This window comes from Urtica dioica, chromosome 9 (genome assembly GCF_054948205.1).
Source record: "Urtica dioica subsp. dioica isolate 48M chromosome 9, U.dioica_male_clone48M_v1_H2, whole genome shotgun sequence".
NCBI classification, from domain to species: domain Eukaryota; kingdom Viridiplantae; phylum Streptophyta; class Magnoliopsida; order Rosales; family Urticaceae; genus Urtica; species Urtica dioica.
The window spans coordinates 28,855,614-28,881,917 of record NC_142764.1 but is presented as its reverse complement, the minus strand read 5'-3'; the positions used below and the strand labels follow the sequence as shown (position 1 = coordinate 28,881,917).

The window sequence follows — 26,304 nt, the reverse complement described above, 5'->3', positions numbered from 1 at the left end:
AACCCGAGTCAAATCTACGCGTTGCTCATCACTAAACCTGGCCTAGCGATATTAACCGCTAGTCCCGTCCCGCTAAAGCCCGACTCCCGTTAATTGGCCAAACGGGAGTCCCGTCCCGTTAAGTAACGGGACGGTAGCGGGATTTGCCTAACGGGAATTCGGACCCCGTTAGGCTTAAAAAAAAAGAAAAAAAATAAAAAAAAAATGATTTAAATGAATTTAAATAATTATATATAAGGACTTAATTGAAAAGATTTTGAAGTAAATGGGTAGAAAAAAATAATAAAGAAGAATGTGAATATCTTTAGTGATTTAAATGATTTTAAATAATTAAATAGAAGGACGTAATTAAAAGGATTTTAAACTAAGTGGTTAGGAAAAAATAATAAAAAAGAATGTGAAATTAAAAATGGGTCTCCTAAAAAACCTCACCGACTCCTAAAAAGGTGCGATGACGAGGAAAAAGAGCACCCATTTCCTCGTTAATTATTTGAAAATTTATCCCGGACAAGGGCCGGGATATCCCTTAGTTATACAAGGTAGTCTAACCATTGATGTTTACATTTGCGAAATCAACTTCAAAATCGTCAAGAACATCGAAGCACATGAATGTTTCTTGTGCTCGATTTCTATGTTGAATCCAATCCTTACCACACGTCAATGCTTCGACCATCTCCGGTTTCAAGCTACATCTTCTATCGTCGATGATGCGGCCCGCGCTATTAAAAGCCGCCTCAGATGACACGGTTGAAACAGAGATGGTGAGGATGTCTTGTGCCATGGATGACAAGACCGGGAACCTCCTCGAATTCTGTCTCCACCAAACCAAGAGGTCGATGGCTTCGTCATCCGACCTGACCCAATCGTTCCGATCGTACTCTTGGATCTCCGGATGGGACCGTGCGTCGGTTGCGCTCGACCTCGTCTGACTTGTCCCAGTTTCTTGTTGTTGAGGCGATGGGCTGTAAGCGGGCGCGTTGACGAAGACATTCGTATATTGGTGTCTTCTCGGATACTGCGTCTGTGATTGAGATGGTTGTGCTCGATATTGCAGTAGGAGTTTCGCCTCGTATACCTTGAAAAGATCAAAAAAAGCTTGCACGATCCTCGCGAGATCAAGTGCAACGTAATTAATCTTGGTCCACGAAATGGTTTCTAATGTACTTCAGAACTAATGATATCCGAGGTGAAGGCTACGCTATACCTACCAGATGATATTGTGTCTTTCTCATTTGTTCTTTTTCTCCTAAAAACCATTTTAGGATATCGGATCTCAAAGCTTTCCTAGACATTATTTGAACGTTTGAAATTATAGAACTAATGAATCTAACGAAGCCTTGAGATTCGATATGACTAAAAGATTGATCGGTGGAAACAAATATTCTACTAACTCACGTCTAAGCTTAAAGGATCGATGTGACTTACCTGGCTTGACGAGGCTCCAGATTGAGTCCCCTGGCAGTGCCTGTGATGACTCCACAATAGTGACGTCCCGACTCTTGTGTTGTGAGCGCTGAAGATTTTGCCACAACTGTGACATTTTCCGGCTTTTTCGCCGTTCACAATCACCTCTTCAAAGAAGGTCCACACAACGGACCTAGCACGACGTCGTGGTGGTTGTTGTTGTTGAGGTGGTTGTTGTTGTTGTTGAGCACCTTCATGTCGTTGTTGTTGTTGTCGTGCTCGTCGTTGTCGTCGTTGTTGGGTCTCCTCTTGTTGTTCACGTTGTCGAGGTTGTGGAACTTGACTTCGAGGTTGAGGTGGTGGTGGTGGTGGTAGCTAGGTCTTCTTCTTCCTCCTCCTCCTCCTCCTCCTCCTCCTCCTCTTCTTCATTTGGATTTTGGGTTGCATCGTCATCTTCTTCTTCATTTGGATTTTGGGATTCACGATAATGTTGCTCGAATACTTGAAATTCTTGAAAAGCCACTTCGGATGGCGGAATTTGAGCTTGATAAGCTTGCTCGGGATCCATTTGAGGGTAATATGGCATTTGGGTGTTTGGAATTTCGGTGAATTCCGAATGGTTGAAAGTAAGCAACATAATTTGGATCGAAAGAGTATTGGGTGTTTGGGTCGGGGGCGTTTTGAGACAAGTGCAACCAATTTTCTTCAAAACGGTGCATTCGTTCACCTCGGGAAGCTCTTCCCCTTCGACCTCCTCGGTTGTGGGATGAGGATGCCATGAAAATTGAAAGCGGTAATGAGTATTAGAGATTAAAATCGAGAGCGTTTCGAGAGTATTTGAGATTGAGATTGAGAGACTTTGAGAGAAAGGTGTGAAGAAAATGAATGAATTTGGGGGGGGGGGGGGGGGTATTTATAGATTTTAGAAATAAATGGGTTAAAAAAAAAAATTCGGCCGAAAAATGTCCAACGGCTATATTCCAGTGTTAAAAAAAAACGGCTCTTTTTTTTTTGCCGTTGGATCTTTGATCCAACGGCCGAGATTAAAAAAAAAAAAAAAACGGGACTAACGGGAGTCCCGGTCCCGTTAGCCCCCTTAACGGGAGTCCCGTTAATTCCGTTAGTCCCTAACGGGACTCCCGGTACCGGTACTATTCCTAACGGTAGCGGGGATCCCGTCCCGTCCCGCTACCGTTAGGCCACGTTTACTCATCATCAACGCTCATTTCCTCTGAAACACTAGATCAAATTCCAACGAGATAGACCGTGGAGGAACATGATGAGGGAGAGGGAGAGTCCACTCATCGTACGTACTCATCGATTTTAACCGTTTTATTTCGCGTTGTGACATGTATAAAATTGGTAATTTATTTGTCAAAATCGAAGTTAAGATTCATGATAGATTGATGTTGAAAGTGTGTTAAAACACCACAAAATTGTGAACAAAAATACATATGCATGAAGGAGAATGAATATGCAAAAGTGGAATTGGTAGTGCGTATATAGGCTTATCTTACAAAAAGGTTTGGGTCCCTAATGTTGACCTAATTTTATATAGGGGTTATGATGATGTACTCAAGCTCATCAAAACATACGGTTTTATTTTGTAACCGATCAATGGACGTTCAAACGTTAGTAACCTTCGTACATTAACACACTATATGCAATATGTCAAAAATTAATAGAAATAGTTGTAACCGTGGTAGGCTTGCCTATAAAAGGAGACATTTTCTTCTCATTAAAAAATATCATACATGAGCAAGATTTTTTTTAGAGCTGTCTCTCTCTTGAAATTGTGTTATTTTATGTGTAGTCCGATGGTAGTGTTTGGTGCACGTTCTATTTTCCAAAGTCGACCTTTATGGTGTATAGTTTGTCTTGTTTGTCATTGTAACATGTGAGACTTTCGTTCCACGAATCCAGCACTCCGTAAGAGAGCAACTAATGCTCGGTTACAACCATGCAAAAAACCATTTAAAATTTATTTAAAAAAGTAAGAACCTACGTTAAAATTTCAGATTTTATGAGTGGACTCAACTAAAATATTTTCCACAAATTAGATTATTTTCATAATTTTCCAACACTTATTATGGCAATGTAAACTGATCTCAAGACTATATGGAATCAAAATAAAAGACTCAAAGATGTGTGTTTAGCTTAATATGACTGGTATTATAAAATATTAGATGTCTATACGAAGTTTCCACATATTTTTAGAATGATCTCTAACCTTTTACATTTCAGTCACATGTAGATTAAGTTTGATAATATAAATACTTTCGGATGACAAAACAAGGTTTTAGATGCGACTAAAGTCGCGTCTAAAACACTAACAGACACGACATTGTAAAAGGATGTCTATACGAAGTTTCCACATATTTTTAGAATATCTCTAACCTTTTACATTCCAGTCACATGTAGATTAAGTTTGATAATATAAATACTTTCGGATGACAAAATAAGGTTTTAGATGCGACTAAAGTCGCGTCTAAAACACTAACAGACACGACATTGGTCGCATTTGAAAGTTTGTATCTAAAAACAAACATGCTAAGTGGTCGCGTCGGAAAGTGCTTGTCTAAAAAAACATGCTAAGTTTTAGTCTTAATCGTTTCCATTTTTCGTAATTTAATTAGAAATCAGATGTAGTTGTAGGAGTGGAAGAAGAGAGTGTGCCATGATTGCATACGACATTATTCCACTTAGACAACAAAGCATAGAGATACAGATGCAAAGAAACAGTTGATAAGATATTATTAGTGCTGCATGTCACTCATTCAAATTTCAATTTATAGGTAAAACGGGACAAATGTGATTAGATGCACAATAGTACATATGGGAAAGTGAATGACATAACATGATAGGTAATCCAATTCGATTAATAATTTGATAACTCAGTTCGATTAATGATAATTACGTAATTAAGGAGGAATGATATTCCTGATAAAAAAAAATTCATTAGAATTTTGTAAAAATAGTACATGATGATTTCAATATGTATAAGTTAAGACCATCGTGTACTTATTAACAAAGTAGCTAAATTTTGAAATAAAATTTTGATATTATATATTAAGTTGTTGACGTATGTTTCACCATATAAATATATTGAATTGAGTCAAAAATATTATTGACATGTACTTGTGTATATTCATAAATTTTATCTATTTCACTAAATTTAGTTAAATTTTGGCTATTTTACAATTCTTTAGAAATTGCTTAAAAAAAAATTGGTTATACAAAAAGTGAGGAGTTAGAAAAATACAATGAGGCTACACGTGTAGCAATTATCGTAAACGACTGTGACTCACCCCCTTTGCCAATCCGCCGTGACTACTATAAATCACACCCACTCGAAACTTGAATTTGCCTTATCATACCCTTTTTAAGTAGGGGTGAAAAAAAATGGATGGGAATAGAGTGAGGTCGGTAAATTCAATGGGTTGTTTGGTTGTGGGGCTACTATTGATGATGGGCCAAGCAAGAGGTTCTGATTTCCAAAGCTGTTACGAGAGTTGCTTCCTGATATGCCTTTTCACACCAAACATCTCAGCTTTTTCTTGCTCTTTCAAGTGCCTCAAAGATTGTATCCTCATTCCACCACAAATCACTACTTCTTCTTCTTCGTCCACTATTTCAAAACATACCAGTAATAGTAACAAGCTTCTTCACTTTTGCGAGCTTGAATGCGCTTCTTCTCTGTGTACCCATCTCAGCTCCAAAAATAACCCACGTAAGCATACTATTAATCTTTTGAATTCCTTTTTTTTTTTAGTTTAAGTACCTATTTTAACGAACAAGCTTTTTTCCAGGCTCGGAGAAAGTGGAGAGGTGTGTAGACTCATGTTCAGACACTTGCGTTAAGAACTAGGTTATTAATTGCCGTGTGTTTTAAGACTTTTTATCAGGCTTTTGATTACGTATGAATTTTTAGCTATTTTTTATCTCTCGGTTGATATGTTTTTGTTTTAATATCTTTATTATGTGAGTTTAGAAGGTCGTCGTTGATCAAACATGGCTGCTTACTTTCTTCATCTCATAATTAGACTTAAGAATTAAATATTATATATTATATATGTTAAAGTAAGAATGCATTGTTTGTAATGATTAGAAGGGTCACGGGGTGGAATGTTTATTGGTGGTGGATGAATAGGGTGACCATTATCGATATCATGTTTTTTTATTCTTTTCATTTTTTTGTTATTCTTTACGCGTAAATATATACAAGACCTTTTTCTTAAACAAAAGCAGACTTAATTTATACCTAAATTGCCCTGAAAAATATAAATTATCAAACCGGTCTCCCAAAGTTCTAACTAATCCATGATTGTTTGATATCATTTTTGGGCCTAATTTCCTGCCTGTGGTAATGAGGTTTTGTTTACCCACTTAGTCCTTTTCTATATGTTATCTGATAATGACTCGCGTGCTGTCTTTTTTTTTTCCTTGTCTCTTTCTTTCACAAAGAGCTCACGGGTCCAATATCTCTCTCTTGGAGTTGTACGAGACAACCCGTGAGCTAGCTCTTTAACCTAGACCTTCCAAATTCAATGGTTTTACTTTTACTTTTATCGCAGAAAGTGACGCCAACTATGTGGCCTTTCAATATTCTCCATCGCAAAGGCATATATACTGATAATATTTGCTGATGCTAAAATTCGTTATCATATTTGTTTTTAGAAGATCATACAGAAACCCTCGAAATATCAAATTGTACTGAAATGAATACTGAGATGTATAAAAAAATGTTGATAATAATGGATGCGATTTTGGGTTTTTAAAGTTCAAGAAGTGTGAATAAATTGTTTGCTCTGAATAAAGTTTTCAAAACTAATCAAAAGTCTATTTGTTTGCTCTGAATAAATTGAATATATATATATACAGGGCCGGCCCAAACTCACGGGGACTCTAGACGATTCAATATTTTGGGGCCCTATAATACTAATAAAAATTTAAATTTTCAAGGTAAAAAATGTAAATTTTTTAGAAAATGGGCTAAAAGTGTAAATTTTTAGGGTAAAAAAATGTAAATTTTCTTAAAAATATGAATAATTTATTACAAAAGTGTAAAATAATTTTTTTTGGGGCCCAAGGCACAAGCCTTGCCCGCCTTAGGTAAGGGCCGGTCCTGTATATATATATATATATATATATAACTATCTGTCTCATCGTAAATATTAATTAATGTAGTATATAATTAATTAACGAAGTTTAAATTTGTTTTATTTTAACAATTGGGAGGTGTCTAAAGTAGTAAACGATAAATGCTAAAAACTAGCTAGTATTTTGAAATTATTATTTAGTTAAATGTTTGTACATTTAATTGTCATAAGTAAACTTTTAATATATTACTTAAATTATTACGTGGTAGACTATAATTTTCAGTTTATTTATACAAATAGTACTAGTAGTCACCATTAAATTACTTTTACTTATTTCAAGAAAATATAGACGTTCTAAGCCACCTTAAAGGCTTAAACTTTATTATTGCAAAACAGTACGTTTTGACATCTTTTAACAAGATAACCAAATCATAATATAGTATGCGACTATCGATACCAAACTTTTAATTTTACTGATATATCTGTTAACGACTAGTATATCCATTGTTATCTTAAAAAGATTTCAATAGCGATGTTTAACGACATATATACCAACTCGTACCCTGTAACATATAGTATAGTTGAGGGAAAAAAAAAAACACAATATACATATGTTCAATAAAATGAACATAGTATGTTTCTTTTTTTGAATATTTATAGTTTCATTTACACTTTTTCTATTTGTTTACATTATCATTTAGAAAAGAGAAAAATCGTATAAAATAAAAAAAAAAATGAGTTATTGATGAAAAGCTTATAAATATGAGTTAATCTTAAAATTACCACATACAATGAGGTATTTGAGTTATTATACCTTTTTACGAGGATTTTGGACCGGCACGACCCACTTCAAAATATGGATTAACCTAGCCGTCTCTTGAGCTTTAAAAATATTCTTGTCCGATACTTTTATATACTTGTAATGAAAAAAAATTGTGAAAATTCTCTAGCGTACTGAATTATTATTTTTTTTTGGATTTGGACGTTGTTAGGAGTACAAAAAAAATAGTAACGAACATTTTTGAACTTTTTTCTCAAAAAGGTCAACACTAGGACTAAGGTAGGAGAGAGACTATTTTTTTACCAAATCTAACCTTATCTAAAAACCCACCTAAAAACCCAACAAAATCCTTTACTTCATTTTCTTATTTCATTTCCCAAGAAAGCCATAGAAAGAGGGGAAGAAATAAGCCCATTTCTTAAAAGTCCATAACTCTTGATTCCAACCTCCATTTTCAATAATTTTGGTATCAACGCAAATCTCTCGAAGACTAGTTTTTTTAAGACATGTTTTAACACTAAATTTTGTAACCATATTGTCACGAAGCTAATTAGCAATTTCGTGACAATATGGTGACATAATTTAGCAGTTTGTGACAACATGGTCACAAAATTTTCAATTTTCGTGTCTTGTCATGAAAACCTGTGAATTTGTGATAATATTATTACGAAATTTGATTTTTTTTTACAAACTCAAATGAGTAGATTCTTTAACGTAACTGGTTTTCAACTTTATCTCAAGTGGTGCGTTGAATAAAAAAAAAGGAAACATAAGACCATAGAAGTAAACCTTCATATATAAGGAACATGTATTATTCCGTTGAAAGTTATTTCTTTGACTAAATATTCATTAAAAATTCATAAAAACGATTTTTTTTAATATATAAACTTTATGTCATTATCTCATTATCCAAATGTATCCAATGGCTTATTTCCAATGCCACTCTTTTACCACATTGTAAACAACTATATGTAAAAAAATCATTTCCTAATCATTTTGGATGAATTTGTCCTTAAATATTGGAATTTTGTGACAAAGAGGTCACGAAACACATCTGTTTCATGATGAACATGACACGAAAAATTGGACTTCCGTGACCACATCATCACGAAATACTGTACTTTTGTGACCACCTGATCATGAAATATTGGACTTACTAGAAGAAATCTTTGACCGCTTTGTCACGAAACGGAATCATTTAGTGACAACATGGTCACGAAAAAAAAAATATCTCCTACTATAGTCCTATTGCAACCTTATTGAGCAAAAGTTCAAACCTCTTTTTTTTACTCCTCGGTGTAAACCTGGGCTAGTGGAAGGAAGTAGAAATCCACTTCCAACTGAGCACGCAATTTTGTGGTTGACTGGAAAAAATTATTCATTCAAGTGTTGACCGGAATTCCACTCACTATGGAATGGAAAATGGAAATTTCCATTCTATTTGTGAAAATTTCCACTTCCATACATTTTTTTTTTTATTAAAGTAAATACTTTTTCAAAGTATTTAAATGTAGTATTTTTTTTAAAATAAGGACTAAAATATAAAAGTGAGAAATTGAAGACTAATTTATTGAAAACGGCCTCCTTAAAATCTCTTCGAGGGTCGGTAGAGAAAATAATACCTTTATTTATATTCAAATTTACAAATACAAATCTAATCATCAATGTTTAAACTTGAAAGATTTGTAAATTGAGATCAATCGAGCCACTTAAGAACTTCGATGAGATCTGTACATTGTATTAAAATTAAAACTAAATATTAAAAATATATTTGATAACTATATAAGAACTATATATATGAAAACTATATAATAAAAATAAATATTTGAGAAGATTTATGAGATTTGAGTAGTGGAAGAGAGTATGAGAAGATTATATCGTGATGTGTGAATAAATATTGTGAAAGTGATATTTGTAAAATAAAGAAAAGATGGGTTAAAAAATATTAAAAAAAAAAAATAAACATTGATCAGCAGCGGTAGAGACGGAGGAAAGCTGTTCGACCGTTCACTCTCCTCGACCGAAAGGAATCCTGCCGCACACCATTCACAGCCAGAAAGAAGCGGAATTCCACTGTCCTTCCGTGCCACAAGCCCAAATTTACCACGGTGGGATCAAATTCCCAAAAAAAAATTTCTTAGATGTCTTGCTCTCATTCTTATTGTGTTTGTGTGCACATTTCATATTATACCCTTAATTCAAACTTTTGTCTTGAAATTTTTTTTTTTTGAGTTTCTTTTAAGACACGTCAGTGATAATAGAAGGAAAATAGGTATTTGCGAAAACGAATTAGTTTGAACTTTATGTAATACGTATTAAATATAACTTTTTTTTAAACAGACAATGACAAAAATGTTAAGCTGAGACATTAACTTGAATCATCTCAATTAACACCACATCATATAATATAAGTAAAGAATTTAGGACCAATTAAGCCTGTTTTCCACATGGTTCTTTCTCTAAGAGAGTATTACAATCCTGATCAAGGACACCGGAGACTGGACTACTAAACATGTAAAAATATATTTTTTTAACATCGGGAATAATAAACATCAAGGCCACAGCAATAATAAAATTGCGTGCAAAGTTCGACCCAAGTCGCGCTCTCATTTTTTTTTCATGCAAAATCTGAGAACCCAGAAGATATAGCTTATAACCCGAACTGAAAAGTTCAACACTCACAAATACTAAACCGCATTTAAACTACAACAGAAAAAGGAAAAGAAAGGCCTCGACGCCAAAACCGAATCAGATTTGCCTTGCCTCTTCTCACTCGTCCGAAGCCTTGGGCGAATTCTCCGGAGTCTTGAGAACCGCGGGTTTGGCGGTCTTTCCTCTGTGCTCTGCAACCGCGGCACGGAAATCCTCAACGACGGACCGGTCTCTGAACTTGAGAGCAAAAGTCGAAAACCCGCCGGAGCCTTCGCCGGTGCTGTTGAAGCAGGCAAAGGATAAGCCCTTCTTGTCCATGGCCTCGAACTTCATGTCCGGGAAAATGTTGGCGTTCAATATCAGCCTGTAATTTCCTCTCGCCCTCATCACGAGCCGGGCCTTTTCCTTGTCGGCCTTGGACACGTTGATCTTCACTTCGCCCTTTCCACGCTCCTTCCAGCCCGTGCTCGTGAACTCGTACAGAATCGAGTCCGCGCTGAAAACGGCCTCCTCGTTCTCTTCCCCGGTCTCCACTTCGACCTCCTTCATCGCCGCGACCTCGCTGCTCTTGGGCGCCGAAAAAGAGCCCGAGCCCCCGAAGAGGGACGAGCTTCCGTTGTTGTTGGAGAGTCCGAGGCCGAACGAGGACGCCCCGTCGGTTTTCAGCCCGAAGAGCGACCCGGAACCGGACCCGAATCCGGACCCGTCGGTCTTGATCGGCCCGAAGGAGAACGTGGACGTTGAGAAACCCGTCCCGGAGAGATTGGTGAAAGCGTTTTGGCTGCTCGAGAGCTGTTGGAACGAGTTCAGAGGAGTGCTCTCGTCTTTCTTCTTCTCCGCACTTTCGGCCTTATATTCTTCATTCTCGGCCACGGCATCGCTCTTTTCCTCTGCACCAGATTCTGGCTCCGGCTCCGGCTCCGGCGCTTTAGACTCGGCCTCGGTTTCGACCTCCTTGCAGACCTCTTCTTCTTTACCTTTTTCGGTCTTCACATCGACATCGTTCGAAACCGCCTTCTCATCGGCAGATTCTTTTTCCGACGGAGCTTCGGGATTGGTCGCTACACTCGCTGTGGGAGCGACCAATTTGATCCCCGCAAAAGGATTCGGAGCCGGAGCGGCCTTTGGCTTCCGACGAACGCTGACGATTCTCCTTGTTGCCAAAACCTCTTCGCTGGCCTTCTTGAAAGTTCCGCCTTCCTGTTCGGAATCTTCCTCGTCGTCGAGACCCGGGTTATCTCGGGAGATTTCGCTTAAGGCGCCTCTCTTCTTCGATTGAAACGAGTTCTCCGTGTCCCCCATATTAAGTATGTATGGAAGGAATAAAAAAACCGGAATATGATTCAGGGCTGTCTCGTGATGCTAGTTATTATGGCCCGTCTCTGCAAATCGCAACAACAGATATTCGTGACTTACTAGCTTTCTCAAAGGAAATTAGAAAAGAAGTTCCAAAGCCAAGCAGATTTATCAATAAAGAACTTCCAATTTGGCACATTTTTTCTTCTTCTATCCTGTCTTGCTTATACTAATGGTGACGAACTAAACGAACTACCCTATTTCTTGCTTCTGGTCTCCTCGCCACACTGAATTTTAACAGATAAAATATTAAATCCTCGAGTGAATTCCTGTCCTGTTCTATGGAGGTTTTCTTGAAAGTTTTCATCCCATGAAAATAAAAAATAAAAAACCACAATCCTGTTTTCTTTAACAGTCTGAAGAAAATCAAGAAGTTCGGAAACTGATTTTGTACAATAAAAGAAGTATAATTCATTCATCCATATAATTCGTTACTCATTAGAAATATCAGAATTTTTAGGGTAAAAATTTGTAAGCGCATACAAAACCAACTTCTAAGCCACAAAAAAATCAGTCTTTTTCAAACACAGAAATCCATACTGCTCGATTTTCTCTCTTTCGAAATCAACGAGCAATTTCAGCATTTCGACCTAAAATTGAGTTACTAATCTGGTCAAACCAGAGGTAATCAACAGTACATCCAGGATTTAATTCGTTCAATTTCATTTCAAACAAATTGCATTAAACAAATTTCCAACTACTAATAAACGAATTAAACATGTCCAACATAAACCCTAGTAATCAGTAAAATCATTGAGAATAAGCGAGCCTGACAGTTCTCAAACAACCACACAATACATTTTATTTCTCAAAAATCAAATACACTAAACGAAATACGAAACTAACAGCATTAATTTGTATCATAACCTATAATAATTTCATGACAAAAGCTGTAATTGAACTCGGGACTTACCTAGAACAAAAGGTGAAGCTGAATCCAAACTTCGGATGTATAATCAGAGAACGTTTGAATCCATAAATCCTGATGTAAAGATCTTTTAGTTTCGTAAACTAACGTTTCGTATTTTTGTTACAAACAAAAAAAAATGGGAGGCTTTGGATATGAAGGTCTCTGAGGGTTTCGTTTTTTAATATTTGTAGCCGCGGAAGAGAGAGAACGTGCTCTTTAATTCTGAAGATTTAGATGCGTTCAAGGGTTTTTTTTTTTTTTTTTTTTTTCTCTTTACTATTTTCTTTGAAAGCGAATAAGGCTTTTTGGTCATTCACTTCCAAAGGATTAGCACTGAGCTTATTTACGACACGTGTAATATGAACTCGGGTTAGAACAGAGCATGAGGTGTCTTGTACTGGATTGCTCTTTTTCTGATTGGGCTTCAGTAATCAGCTATTTGGCCCACTAAAAGGATTTTAATGAGGCCCTTTAAAAAAAAGTTACATATAAATTTTTTAGTTTTAATGTGAATTTATATGAGCATACATAAAAATTAGTGGTTGAATGATCAAAAATAAACTTTCAAAACAATAGTAATGAGTTATAAGTTTGCACCCCGTCTAAAATAAAATATAAATGATAAAACCTTTATTTTTATATTTAAGTAATATATAGACGGACACATAGAATATTGATTAGCAAATGTATTCAAAGTCCTCTTGGTTTTATATATAAGATTTAAACTTATCCTCTCTTTTGTTTGTTTAAAACTCTACTCTTCTAATATAATTGATTTTCTTATTTATATTTTCTCTATTTATCGAATGAAATAAAAGAAACTATTCAAAGTTTTTGTAATTTAAATTAGACCAATATTTATAAAACTTAATGTGAAACCAATAATTAAAAAATTAATTATATAACATACAAAGAAAAAGATAGCTAAACTTCAAAGGTTATTACTAAAGTTATATATAAATATGACAAAAAATTTATTTTTGAAATTTATCTTGAATCATTTTGAAATATATGTTATATATATATATATATATATATATATATATATATATATATATATATAATATTCTAAACTCCGCCTGATGTGTTTTGCTGGCCTACATAAATGTAAACTTGGTAGACTCTCGTTTAGTAGTATATATAATGAGCATAAAATATCGATATATGGAAAAATTTATCCATCGCATTCGTTGACCGTGAATGCAAACTTTTTCCCCGTCAAGCAATGTCATCGTCCATTTCTAATTAAAAAAGCTCTAGATCGACATTTAGTCTACGGTATTTAACCAATTAACATATAATTAATAAATAAATGAAAATTAAGCTATATATTACTTTAGCTAAGCTTTCATAATATTCTTCTTTACGCTTTAAAACGCAAACGCACACTCATATAAAGTTAATATTAGTATAATAATCATCTTTGGACTGACGGTATGGAATGAAAGTGATAAACACTATCCTTTTTACACAACTTGAGAAAGGTTGATGACGTTTTACTTGAATCTTATTCTTTTGGCCCCAAAGACTGCCCAGACACATCTAAGAATCGGGGAATTGGATTCCACAATATGTCTGAAAAAGTTCAGACCAGAAAGTGAATTTCTCAATAACTCGTCTAATTGGATATCAAAAGGCTACGAGTAAAAAAATTTAAAATAGTCCTGTAACAAAATTGAAAACGTATGTTATTGAGATACAAATATATATATTTTTATGAGTAAAATGTTTACATTCAACATTCATTGTAAATAAAATAAAAATCCAACAGATGGCCTTTTATAGGAAAGCAAGTGCTAATAAGATTTTGAGAACTGAAAAATCCTTAACTCGGTAATCACCACTAGATCAAGCCTCTTTTTTCTTTCTACATTCACCAATGGCACAAGAAAATTTTCAGGGCGAAAAACCCTCAAAGAATATGTTAAAAACAGAGAGTCTGTAAAAGCAAACTAAGCTGAATCTATAAAACTATTGATTCTTCTGTGCTCGATGGGAAATATGATTTGCTACAAAAACAATGCCACTCAACAAGGGAGACAATCGGCCCATAAAATCACCTCTTCCTCTAGCCTTTTTTCCAGGAGACCTGCCACCAAAGAACATGTTATGTTACATGTTGGATAAAAAGCGTCTCAACTGTAATAACTCAGAAATAAATTATCCATCTGCAAACTAGCCCAAGTAAATCTAACACCCGAAGATTTAATTAAAAGAGTGTGATTCGACTCACCTAAGTAAGGGATCCATCATCACATGGACCTAGTGGTTTGGCGTGAGCACTGTCAACAGAGAACGAAGCGAGTAAGGACAAACTGATGTGGAATTAACCAAAGCTTATGGTTGAAATGATACAAATTTTTAGAATCCCAATAAGAGAACATCTTGAGCTGAGGCGCCAAAAGATAACACGACAAGATATTCACGTCAGTTTCAAAAAAAGGACTAAACAATGGCATTGAACAGATACAGCTGTATAACTAGAGTGCAAACCACATCATAGCTTATCACTAAAGCAATCCTAATTTCCACGCATACAAGCAAAAACAGTGATTTTGTTCTATGATAAAATAAAATAAAAAGATTTAAAGGGTAGTCAGAATTTGTAGCAATTATAAATCATAGTAGCATAGGAAGAGCATGGAATGGAGTTAGAAATGGCACATTCAGATAAATAAATCACCAGAGACAAAATTGGATTTTCACACTGGCCCGACCAATTCCTTTTAGGCTGACGGGGTTCCTTCATTATTCGTACCCCACTCTTCTTCAGCTTCGCTGCCATTAACGAGTACTGCTCCGTCTGTGGAATCAGCATCCACTACGACACCCTCTTCCTGGCTCCCATCTTCTCCATTCTGTTCCTCCTCGACAGTCTCATCACCATTCTGTTCAGTTTCCTGGTCACACGTCATAATTAAACCTTAGAAATAGAGATCTCATGCAAAGAGACTTCAACTACAACCCTACAATATACTATACTGAAGATTTTTATCAAGTCTGAAAAGGCATAGATAAAATTTAGGCACAACTCGTGTATACCTCCTCATAACTTGCATCTCCATTTTCAAGATGCTCGTCATCATCCACTTGCATATTTCTGAAAGCCTCCACAAGGGTCACATGTGCTTTGTCAGCATAGTTCGGGTATTCCTCAGCTTGCGGGTAAACACTCCTGCAAAAACAATCAATGGAAACTCATTAACCGCCCCTATCGGCTAAAAAGGTGCCGCACTGAGATCAGAAGTCAAGTCCTCAAATCCGACTTAAGCAAAGGTACATAAGAGGCTACACTTATTTCAGCAACTAAAATGTGAGCATTGAAGGAAAAGCTACCTTGACTCTGCAACTTTAGACTCAACAGATAGGGCAACTTGCCAATCCTCAAACAAGTTAGGGTACTCTTCAGGATCAGCCAATGATTCAGCAGCTTTTGGATTAACCTACAAAAATATTTCATAAAGGTTCAAAATGGGCAACAAGATATCATAAACTTTAAACAGATTTAAGTTGAGGAAATTAACCTTGTTAAGGTCTTTTCTCCAGATCGCTACGATCTCTGAGACCTTGCTTGGAAGATAAGATCGAGCCATCAAAGCAGCCTCAGGTATCCGCTTGCTGGAAATAATATACATAGGCGCACAGGTTCATGAGAACAGTGATAGCAATGACTTAACAATGGCAAAGCACTGAATTGTAAACAAATCATATTTTTCAGATTTCAAGTATTCAAGAGAGTTACCTCTCCACCAATAGTTCAAGGCAATCTTCCACACGGCCCAACATGAATAGAGAAAGGAACGCGACATTGTTCTTCCCTTGCTCTTTGGCAAGGCCTGCAAGTTGTGATATCCCTTCAGAATCTCCTAGAGAAGAATAGAGCAGTAGCAAGCCACTCAAGTCCCCAGCATGCTTCAGACATTCTTCCGCCATCTCTAACTGTGATGATGCAACAGTGTAAGATACTATAATAACAAACATGATTACACTAATTTCACATAAAACGCCACTTATCAAACAACACCTTTCCAGTCGACATAGCCAGTTCCCCTAATTGCTTCCATTTAGACTCGCTTTGACCTTCCGATGCAATTTCCTGCAAAGAAAATTAAAATCAACATTTTTGAAATATGTCTCTAGAATTACAGCAAATGCCTACATTTTAATTCTCTTGCTGACAAAATTACAATTACCTTGGCAATGTCTAGTCTGCCAAGTTGTATGGACAGATCAAATCGGTAATCAGGATCCGTAGCCACTTCAAGTGCTTCCTCTACCATACCTCGGGATTCCAAAAAATGAGCCACGCTGAATACAAGGAAGTTATGCAGTTAAAATCCAAGATTAAGTTTCCTGGTCGAGATTCATAACGGAAAATAAATTCTGATCCAAAGCTACCCTGAACATGTTATCAACGGAGAAGTTGTTCAGGTGCTCTTCATTAATTAGAGGCTAAATAAGTACCTGTTGTGGTGCTCTTTGGGAATTGTGGGCAAAACTTGGTTGGCTCTTTCTATGTCTCCCCTCATCACAAGAGTTTTGTACTCAATTAAGTTGAGAAGTAAGGTGTAACTCATCACACTGTACATGAATGGGAAACAAGGAATAATACATAAATCAACCAGCAACAAAGATACTTTTGACTTTCAAAGCGCATACTCAAAAGCAATGCTTACTTGAACTCTTTGTCAATCAAGTACACCCTACTTTGACTGGCAAGATACCCCAAAAGATACATAGGTCGATCCAAGTGGTACATGGTGGTCACCTAATTATAAAGGAAATTTCATCAAAACAACGAAAAAATTGTATCATACGATGTAGTATGTTTATTTTTCTACTGAAGGAACGTCTGATGCCATACCTCACCACCAACACAGTAATTGAGTCTCGACGAGGAGTTGTTATAAATGAAACAATCGCCAACCCATAAACCAGTCCTGGCACGCTCACTCATTTCATGAAGAAGCTCAAAGGCATCCTCAACACCTTGCTCATCAACGGGTCTTCCACTATCCAGATAAGATGATACAACATCCCGCTGCAAATCAAAACATGTTATATAGTCGTGCAAATTGTTAAGAGGAAACCATGGGTATATTTTATTTGAAGTGAACAACTTTTTAGATTAAGCAAGTGGTTTGAGCAAAAAATTATAATCGTTTCTTACATTGTACTTGAGGATGTAAAATGATGTATCACTGGTAATGGCCACTAAATCACCACTGTCAGCCCAGTAGAGGTTCTGGAGATTCAAAAAGAAAAGGACGATAATTATAATGAATAAATTCAAGAATATGTTTGGCTGATTAAATGAGAAGGATATCAATCCTCACTTTAACGGTGACATCTATTCGCCGAATCAATCTGCATTCGGCCCAATCATAAAAGCATATGAAATCATTTGAACACATTGCCAGTAGAGCTCCACCAAAAATATGCTCAGCTGAAAAGGTTGGCCGTATACTCTTCTTTTCCTGAAACAGGTAATCTCTGTTAGAACTAGTCTACATCTCAGCACCATTAGTGCTTTTGAGAATATATTGAATAATGGAGGGCGAAGTACAAGTAATAGAGATATAGCGAAGGATGAGATGATCAACGAAAGTTAGTAGATAAACCTGGAAGGTTTTACTGAAGATCTTAATCTTAGAGGTACTCTCTCTAACAGCATATTCTCCATCAGTAGACCAAACAAACTCCAAAGCTGAACCAAAAGATCTATTTCTCCATGCCAAAGCAGTATAGATAATGTACTCACCATCTCCACATACAACCACAAATCTCCCATTTGGGTTGTGCTTTAGGCTCTGCAATAAGTTAAATATGAGTAAGACAAACATCAAATAAATAAAAAATAAGCATCCTTTAAAACACATTTGGCCAAAAAAGTAAAGCTGCCTACAAATACAAGAAAATATCCTCTTCTTTCTAACAAGATAGCTCCAAGATAAAATCCTCACCTGTGGGTAAAGATCGCACGTACCCAGCTCTTTAACGGCCAAAGGAAGTCTCTCGCCATCGGTGTTCTAATTAGCAAAGCAAAGTAGATGTCCCAGTAAATGCAAAAGCACTAAAATTGTCAATATAGTTTCTCAACAGAAGGGGCAATTAAAAGAGTTCAGACCTCAAAATCAGCTCCAACACTCTTAATGTTCACTGTTTGTATCTCATTGTGCTTGGCCCAAATTATTTTTCCGCTGTTGTCCATACTAGCAATGGGCACTTCACGACCAAGTTTTACCATGATAGACCCTTCGTCATAACCGATCACCACCCTGTACAAGTGAACAAGAAAAACAAAAGAATAAGCACGCTATTTTCAAGAGAGGAACAAAAGTTTGAAAATGCAAGGGAATCGCATGAATAATCATTTTATGTCAGCGACCTCACAACGGCTCGCTAAAAAGATAAGAAAAAATTAAAATAACAGGGAGAAAGTAGACAAGCGAAGTAACGCTTACCGTCGTGAGCCTTTCATGTATCCTATGGCCCAAACTCTCTCAAGACCATAATTCAATGTATTCTCTAGCCTGTAATAAAATCAAGTGAGTTTGAAATCTGAAATCTGATGATCAATCCAGGATGATAAACAAACTCAACCATTCTCTAATTCTGAAATATGACCTACAAAGTCTAGAATGTTTGAAAGAAAACGGAAATACCGTGTATTGATTTTGAAAGTAAAATGTAATCAGGTCTATTTCATGTTTAGTTTGTACAAGACCCAGAGTATAACAACATTTAGTCCTGCAAGTCAATGTAATTTACATGATTGTAAACACTAAAGCGGGAACATTTTATCTGCAACCTACTTGTCATTTAGATAAAACGGATTCACCAACTGTTCCATGTAGTACAGTACACAAGGGATTAAAACAGTGATTTGCTGATCAACCATAATAGTTTAATCGAACTAAAGCATCATTTACAGATCATTTAGGCATTCATCTTGCAACCCTCTACAATTTGTCAGGGACTTCAAACTGATTAAAATTTAGACTACAATAACTCAAACCTTGAATTAATATGCACAGATTCCCAGATATGAAATTATGAATTTTATGAAATTAAACAAAAAAAAAAACTACCTGTAGGTAGTTGAGTGCCAAATGCGAACAGTTCCGTCCTCTGACCCTGTAATAATTATTGGAAGATCGGGATGAAAACATACTGCAGAGACATTGTGTGTGTGGCCTTCTAGTGTCTGGACACAACTTTTTGTTTGATAATCCCACACCTGTATCACAAGTAGGTGAATGTTTTTATGTCTTCCACATTAAAAAACCCATTTTTTTTTTTATTTCAGACAATTCAAACAATACCTTGGCAGTGTGATCATCAGAACCGGTAATTAGATAAGGCTTATCACCACCTGTAAAGTAATCTACGCAGTTTACTCCTTTCTGATGAGCATCCAATGTGAAATTAGGGTCGGGAGAGCCAAGATTCCATATCTGAAAAAAAAAAAAAAAGCAGATCATAATTTGTATCGTCATACAATTTTGGCAGTATATGCATGAGATGGATAGTACAAGTACAACATACCTTAATGGTGCGATCAAGGGATGCACTAGCAAATGTGTTGGTATCTTTTGGGTTGAATGTCACTTGCATTACATAGTGAGAATGCCCTTCAAATATTTGAGTACAAACCCAACCCTTTTCCCAATCCCATAGCTTTATGAGCATATCATCGGAAGATGACAGCACATAAGGGAGTGTAGGATGGACAGCCACACACCTAATGTAATCTGTATGTCCCTCAAATACTTTAACCTTATCCATTGTGTTGTAATTGTATACGCGAATATACATATCATCAGCTCCAGCAACAATCCATTGCTTGCGTGCTATAAATTTAGCCGATCTAACTGCAAAGTGCAAACACATTTGTGTAACGAAAAGCTTCCAGTGAAATAAGTCTTAAAACAAGAACAACGAGACCCGATAAATGTATTAACATCTTAATTTACATACCTGGTAACTCAGTGACCTCAAAGGACTTTGCCATGGCCTGTGTAAGAACCGAGTAAATCTGAGTTAGCTCCTCTATTTTTGGCTCTGGACTAATAATCTTTTATATTTGAAATATGACACTCTTCCAAAGCTGACACTTTATAGGTATAGTTCTCATTTATATACAAATCTAACGATCAGGTTGGAAGCATAATAAAATATTGTACAACCGTATACCTGGGACTGGTAATTCCAAATACAAACAGTTCCCGAATACAAACTCGCCAAAATCCTGCAGGGGCAAAGATAAATGAACAAAGTTTAGTATTAAGCAGTCATTATATTCAAACAATTTAGAATAGTATAATATACACCATTGATCTATCACCATCCTGAATTGTAAGACTATATAGCAACCCTCTTACCATGGTTCTGTTGGATGCAGATCCACAGATTTTACTCTTTCTGATCTCTGAGCGAGCTTCCTCTGAGACAACACAAGATATTAACACCACAATTATTCCAATTAATATTCATAAAAACAAAATCGAGATCTGCAAAAGACCAGAGAAAGTGTAGTATTGGAAATTGGACAAAGTACCTTAATTTCGAGTCTGAGAGGCTGTTTAAACCATTGCAAAGTCAAAAGAGAAGTTAGTCAGAGCCAAAGAAAAATACACAAAGAACAAAACATAATCAATTCACATTTACTATATAAACACCATTAGGCATTCAAAGAAAAATCTAAAAAAAGGCCTTTAGCGTAATCTGAATTAGCCACGACGAAAACGCCAGATCTTATCCACATTCAACTACTGAATGCTTTGATTGCTGTCGCGAAACGAAATGAAGATCTCAAAAAATAAATCTTCCAAACAATTAAACGGTTCGAACATTTCGGATAATAATGAAATGAAAACTTTGAATCGAATCGAAGCCGATCCGAACCAGATCTAAGGCCAATTAGATCTCGGACTCACCATTTTCACGGATTATTAGAGCTTCGCCGGCGAGAAGTTCACGAAACCAGAGTGATCCGTGCTCGGAGGAGAGGGGTAGTGCGAGAGAGAGAGAGGGAGAGAGAATAGAAGAAAGCCTTTAGCAAATACGAGAGCCAGAGTCTTTAGTGCCTTGCCGTTGGGTGCAGGTTTACCAAAATAACCCTGGATCGAACTCTTTTTTTTTTTTTCCTGCGAAGAAAAAATTGATGGATCTTGAGTTGCTTGCTGGTGAGAATAATGTGTGTTAATAACGACTTGGGACTCTAGTGCTTTCAAGTGAAACGACAGTTTAAGTTAACCGAAGAAAACGACATGTCTTTTTCGTGTGGAAGTATTTGAGAATACAAATATGTCATTAATCTTTTTTTTTTATGGAATATGTCATTAATCTTTTATGGCTTTTTTTTTCGTCTCACACTCAAATATAATTTAACACTAAACCATGACATTAAATTGACAACAAAATATATAAAGGATTGAGATTTTACACGCAAAAACTATTATTTTCACTTTTTAAACCCACTAATTAAAATATTAAAAATCTATACATATTCTTACGAAAACCAACAAAAACATCCCTAAAGAGTTGAATTTATCAAAACACTGTCTAATTTTAAGATAAAATTGTAAATTCAAATTTTTTAAATAATAATTAATTTAAAAGTATAAATTTCTCATTGGCCCTTATCAGTTAATAACCAATATATACAAAGCAATATTATATTTGTTCCGAAATAGTTCTGACGTAGATTAATTAGTTTTTTTTTTCGGGAATGATTTTTTACACGGCTCACGATTTCTGACAATCCACTCAGAAGTTGACATGTGGCCACCCAAAAGTATTAAAAAGCCACGTGTCCACTTCTGAGTGGATCGTCAGAAGTCGTGAACCGTGCCGAATAGCATTGCTCTTTTTTTTTTTTACATTGAACGTGATGCACTTGATTTGATTCTATGTCGTCTACATCTTGTATATACAAAATAAAAAATAAAAATATAATTAAAAAAACAAACTTTATGCACGAAAATGAACCCATAACACTTTAGGAATGACTAAATTGTTAAATCATTATACCGCATTACGTATAATTTAACATATACAATCTTTGATTCATTAATTCTTTTTAAACTATGATTTTATGAACATTTGTTGTATTTTTTTTTTTTATTTGATGGTGGAAAGATGAACCTAGTTTTTTAATAATTTAGTAATGTGTATTATGACGTGATTTTGTGCATAAAAACTCAAATTTCTCTATCTACTAGGGCTGTACAAAACCGAACCGAAAATCGGATAAAACCGATATCCAAACCGAACCGAAACCGAAATTTGGAGCCACGTCAGCTAACCGAAATTCGGATTCGGATAACCGATCCGGTTTACAAAACTGGACCGGATATCGGATTTGATTTTGGGAAAATCTGGATATCGGTTATTTAACCGATTTTTTTTAATTAAAAATAAATATATATAAAAAAAAAAACTTGAATCTAGACAACTACTTTGATCTTTTGGGATGGTGGAAGATCAATTCCATCAAGTATCCAAATTTGTCGTGTATGGCTAGAGATGTTCTTGCAGATCCGGTGTCAACAGTTGCTTCCGAATCGGCTTTCTCCACAAGTGGTCGCATTCTAGATCCTTTTCGAAGTTCTTTGTCTCCGATGATTTGCACTAAAAGTTGTTTAGCTCATACAAAGATCCTGTTGTATTGCGAGAATACATGGATGAAGTGGAAACACTAAATGATTCTAAGCAAGTTGTTTCGGGTAAGATAATTAATTTGATATTTTATTTGACATATTCATTTGTTGTTTGTTTATTAAAACAATTTATTTTAAATTTATGTCATTATTATTAACAGATGATGGTCAAGTTGTCATAGAAGAACAAATTTCTCATATATCAACTCCTACTACTACTACAACTTGATTATGTGATCTATAAAGTATAAAGGTAACATAATAATTCAATTGTTGTATGACTTATTATGATCATTAGGGTTGTAATTTTAATTTTATATCATGATATTTACATGTGCAGGTAGTTGGAGACGAGTGTCCTTTTGAATTTTATTTTTTTACTCAGTTTTAGATTATGTATTGTCATTTTAGAGTTTTATAAGAGTCGTTTGTACTCGTTTTTTTTTTTAATTTTTACAAACCGGATTTGGATTTTAGAAACTGGATATCCATTTTATAAAACTGGATATTAAACCGGATCTGAAATTTTACAAACCGGATAACCGAATTTTAAAAATTGGATACTGGATTGGATACTGGATTTAAGAAACCAGATAACCGAATATTCGGATAACCGAATTTCGGTTTTAGACTAAATTGGACCGGATACTGGACCGAGTTTTTAAAAACCGAAAATTCGGATTCGGATACTAAAAATATCAAAAACCGAACCGAACCGATCCAGTTTCACCCCTACTATCTACAACTTCACACCTCATTCCTCAACTACTACAAATATATAGGATGTGTATCGTTTTACCCTTATTAAAAACAAATAATTGGTTGCGTAGCCATCTAAAACACTAGTAATTTGGTTTTAGCAAACTTTTCGTTAATTTCATGTAAATAGCCATATTGCTTACGTGGCAGCTTATTAATTGAATTTAGTTTACACTTTTGCCCTTATTTAATTCGCCAGATTTTTTTAATTAGGCAGTTTTTTTTAAAAATTTCGAATCAAATATTGAAACCGAATATGGGAAGTTTTCAAATTTGAAATTTGAATTTTCCAGCAGATTTTGAAAGTTTCCAGCGTATTTATTGTTATGTATTTGGAAGTTTTTCAGCGTTGACTTTAGTTAATTAGTTTCTATTTTCGTGGCAATTCATTTTGGATAAAATCTGTAAATATATTCTTCATTTATTGATATTATTTTGTCTTCCATATATTCATAATTTTAGAACGTCCAAAATATTTCCAGAATTTTTTTCAGTTTATTTATACGAATATACTGTAAATATGTTTTGTATTTACAATGAATATACTGTAAATATGCTTTGTATTTACACGGATATACTGTAAATATGCTTTATATTTACACGAATATACTGTAAATATGTTTTGTATTTACACGAATATACTGTAAATATGCTTGTATTTACACGAATATACACCATCCGAACAAAAACGAATCATCTTATTCTGTACAACCAAATAACCATTGAAACCCATCTTCCTCGTCACGCAAATCACCGACCCATCTTCCTTCTTTTCTGTAAACAAACAATTAATTGCTTCTAAAAAATATTAATATTAACCGCTTCTCAAACAAATCGAACTAAATCCGCCTTCCTCAGCACCGACACACGACGCCCCAGACTTTGCCGAATAGCCAGAGCTGCGATTGAAATTCAGCCTTCAATTTTAACCAACAAAAATCAATTCAACAGCTTCAATTCATCCAAACCCGTCAGACCAAACAAGGAGCACGAGAGAAAAAAAATCAAAGACAAAGCTTAACCAAGCAAGAACGATACAATCAGCAATTAGTCCCACCCTACACATTTCACCTTCTAAATACCATGACGAACTCAATTTCATCAAAATTACAACACATCAACATAGATCTAGCCCTTTTTATTTCCAGAACGTACCTCGAGCAAAACGGAGCATCTCCGACCACCGATCGGAGGAATTTCATGAGGGCTTTTGTTACCCATGTCATGAACTTCATTTTTATACCGACGGTGAAGACCACCTCTCTCCGGTGATTGGAAAACTCAACATTGGGGCGGAGGTCTTTTCCGGCGATCTCCCACGACAATGAACCGAAATTTTTAGCAAGCATGATGGGTGTTTTCTTGAACCTCTCTTCGACACAAGTTCATAGCACTTGGAATCACCCAAATCAGAGCTCAAACGATAGAGATATGGTCAATTGAAGTTTTAAGGAAAAAAAAAATGAAATGAAATTTTGGAGACAGAGAGAAAGAGAGTGACGGGAAGAGGAAGACGAAGCCTTTTAAATTTAACAAAAAGCCCGGTCAAAGTATGACCAAGAAAAGAGAAAAAAAAAATTAATTAATGATCTTAATGATGCTCTTCGATAACCGCGAGCAGTTATTATCCGAATATTTTGTTTTAAATGTTTTTATTTTCAGCATGTTAATGGGCGGGAACAGTTGAGGTTATTTTGGTATTTTGATGTTGTGTAAATAAATGGGTCTGGCTATTAACCCAAAATTAACCAAATGATGGTCAAATCCAAAATCGTCTAAATTGGGAGGCTATTTAGCTATATAACCCTATTAAAAATAAACCTCTAATTTCTTTAATTCATATATATTTTGTTGTTCCATCTTGCTTCTTTCTACTATTTTGATAGGGTTTTGTTATAGCATATGCATAAATGACACCCCACTCAAAAAACGACAAAGACTCAATCTCTCAAGTCCAAGCCCTAAAAATGAAGACCGTGAGCCTGATCTATGAAGTCAAGGTCATCACCCACGTGATTAAGTCCATGACGAAGAAGAGTCCATGGCGATAAGAAGTCCTCGGCCAAGTCCATGGCAAGAGAGGAATTCTCGGCACAATGCCAAGACCTAGACGCTTTGCGTTCCTCGCAGGGCTCCATGGCGCAGAAGTCATTGGCACATGTCAAATCCTCGGCTCGGAGACCCTTAGCGCACGGAAATCCTTGGGACAACACTTCAGCATGCTTAGAGATCCTCGACACAGGGCTCCATGGCGCATAAGTCATTGGCACACGTCAAATCCTCGGCCTCAGTAACCCTCGTCTTAGAGGCTTAAGCTTACCCCACGTAAATCCTTGGCACAAAGCTTCATAATGCTCGATGAATCCTTGACGCACACGCTCCATGGCACATAAGTCCTTGGCACACGTCAAACCCTTAGCTCGTGTAAACCTTGGCAAGCCTTTGTTTCGATAGTCTCGTGCACAACTCTCGGTATATATGCTCTATGCAGACCAAAAGGCAAGCTCAAGATCGCGCCCAAACCATTGGTCAAAGGCTGAAACACTCGGCCATGTGCTCAACCATCGGCCATGCCACACTATCGGCAGACCTTCATGTCGAAGATCTCCATGCTCAACCTTAGACACACTTCTACGCCAAGGATCTCGACCATTGTTTGGCATAAGACTCACGAAACTC

At 35.9% G+C, this 26,304-nt stretch overlaps 2 protein-coding genes across 5 annotated transcripts; both read right to left on the bottom strand.

The window, feature by feature from the left end:
• Nucleotides 1–9,783: 9,783 nt before the first annotated feature.
• On the bottom strand, nt 9,784–12,463 carry LOC149386596 (nuclear pore complex protein NUP50A-like). The gene is made up of 2 exons (XM_089626063.1): nt 12,206–12,463; nt 9,784–11,318 (listed from the first exon to the last, which is right to left on the bottom strand). Exon 2 carries the CDS (start codon nt 11,236–11,238, stop codon nt 10,054–10,056), a length of 1,185 nt encoding a protein of 394 aa, XP_089482189.1. The 5' UTR covers nt 11,239–11,318; nt 12,206–12,463; the 3' UTR covers nt 9,784–10,053.
• Nucleotides 12,464–13,890: 1,427 nt separating this feature from the next.
• On the bottom strand, nt 13,891–21,320 carry LOC149386595 (coatomer subunit beta'-2-like). Of its 4 annotated transcripts, none has more exons than XR_016301224.1 (26): nt 21,142–21,320; nt 20,763–20,783; nt 20,587–20,648; nt 20,399–20,453; nt 20,183–20,219; nt 19,751–20,076; nt 19,528–19,659; nt 19,294–19,442; nt 18,667–18,735; nt 18,330–18,480; nt 18,166–18,231; nt 17,824–18,012; nt 17,539–17,679; nt 17,373–17,447; nt 17,067–17,243; nt 16,879–16,970; nt 16,667–16,783; nt 16,396–16,510; nt 16,227–16,298; nt 15,945–16,141; nt 15,727–15,820; nt 15,539–15,645; nt 15,245–15,377; nt 14,867–15,102; nt 14,436–14,484; nt 13,891–14,291 (listed from the first exon to the last, which is right to left on the bottom strand). XR_016301224.1 is itself a non-coding variant. In XM_089625317.1 (26 exons), exons 1-25 carry the CDS (start codon nt 21,142–21,144, stop codon nt 14,465–14,467), a joined length of 2,742 nt encoding a protein of 913 aa, XP_089481443.1. In that variant the 5' UTR covers nt 21,145–21,320; the 3' UTR covers nt 13,891–14,291; nt 14,436–14,464. The 4 variants fall into 4 exon arrangements, 1 of the variants encoding a protein (XP_089481443.1); XR_016301223.1 differs by having other exon boundaries at nt 14,886–15,102; XR_016301225.1 differs by having other exon boundaries at nt 14,920–15,102.
• Between the last annotated feature and the right edge of the window lie 4,984 nt (nt 21,321–26,304).

Excerpts from the sequence above, each read along its gene's own strand:
- LOC149386596 (XM_089626063.1), bottom strand. The coding sequence starts at position 11,238 with ATGGGGGACACGGAGAACTCGTTTCAATCGAAGAAGAGAGGCGCCTTA.
- LOC149386595 (XM_089625317.1), bottom strand. Across the intron at positions 16,784-16,878 it reads TTGATTGACAAAGAGTTCAA|TGTGATGAGTTACACCTTAC; the intron begins GTAAGCATTGCT and ends ATTCATGTACAG. Across the intron at positions 15,103-15,244 it reads GAGATGCAAGTTATGAGGAG|GAAACTGAACAGAATGGTGA; the intron begins GTATACACGAGT and ends ACGTGTGACCAG.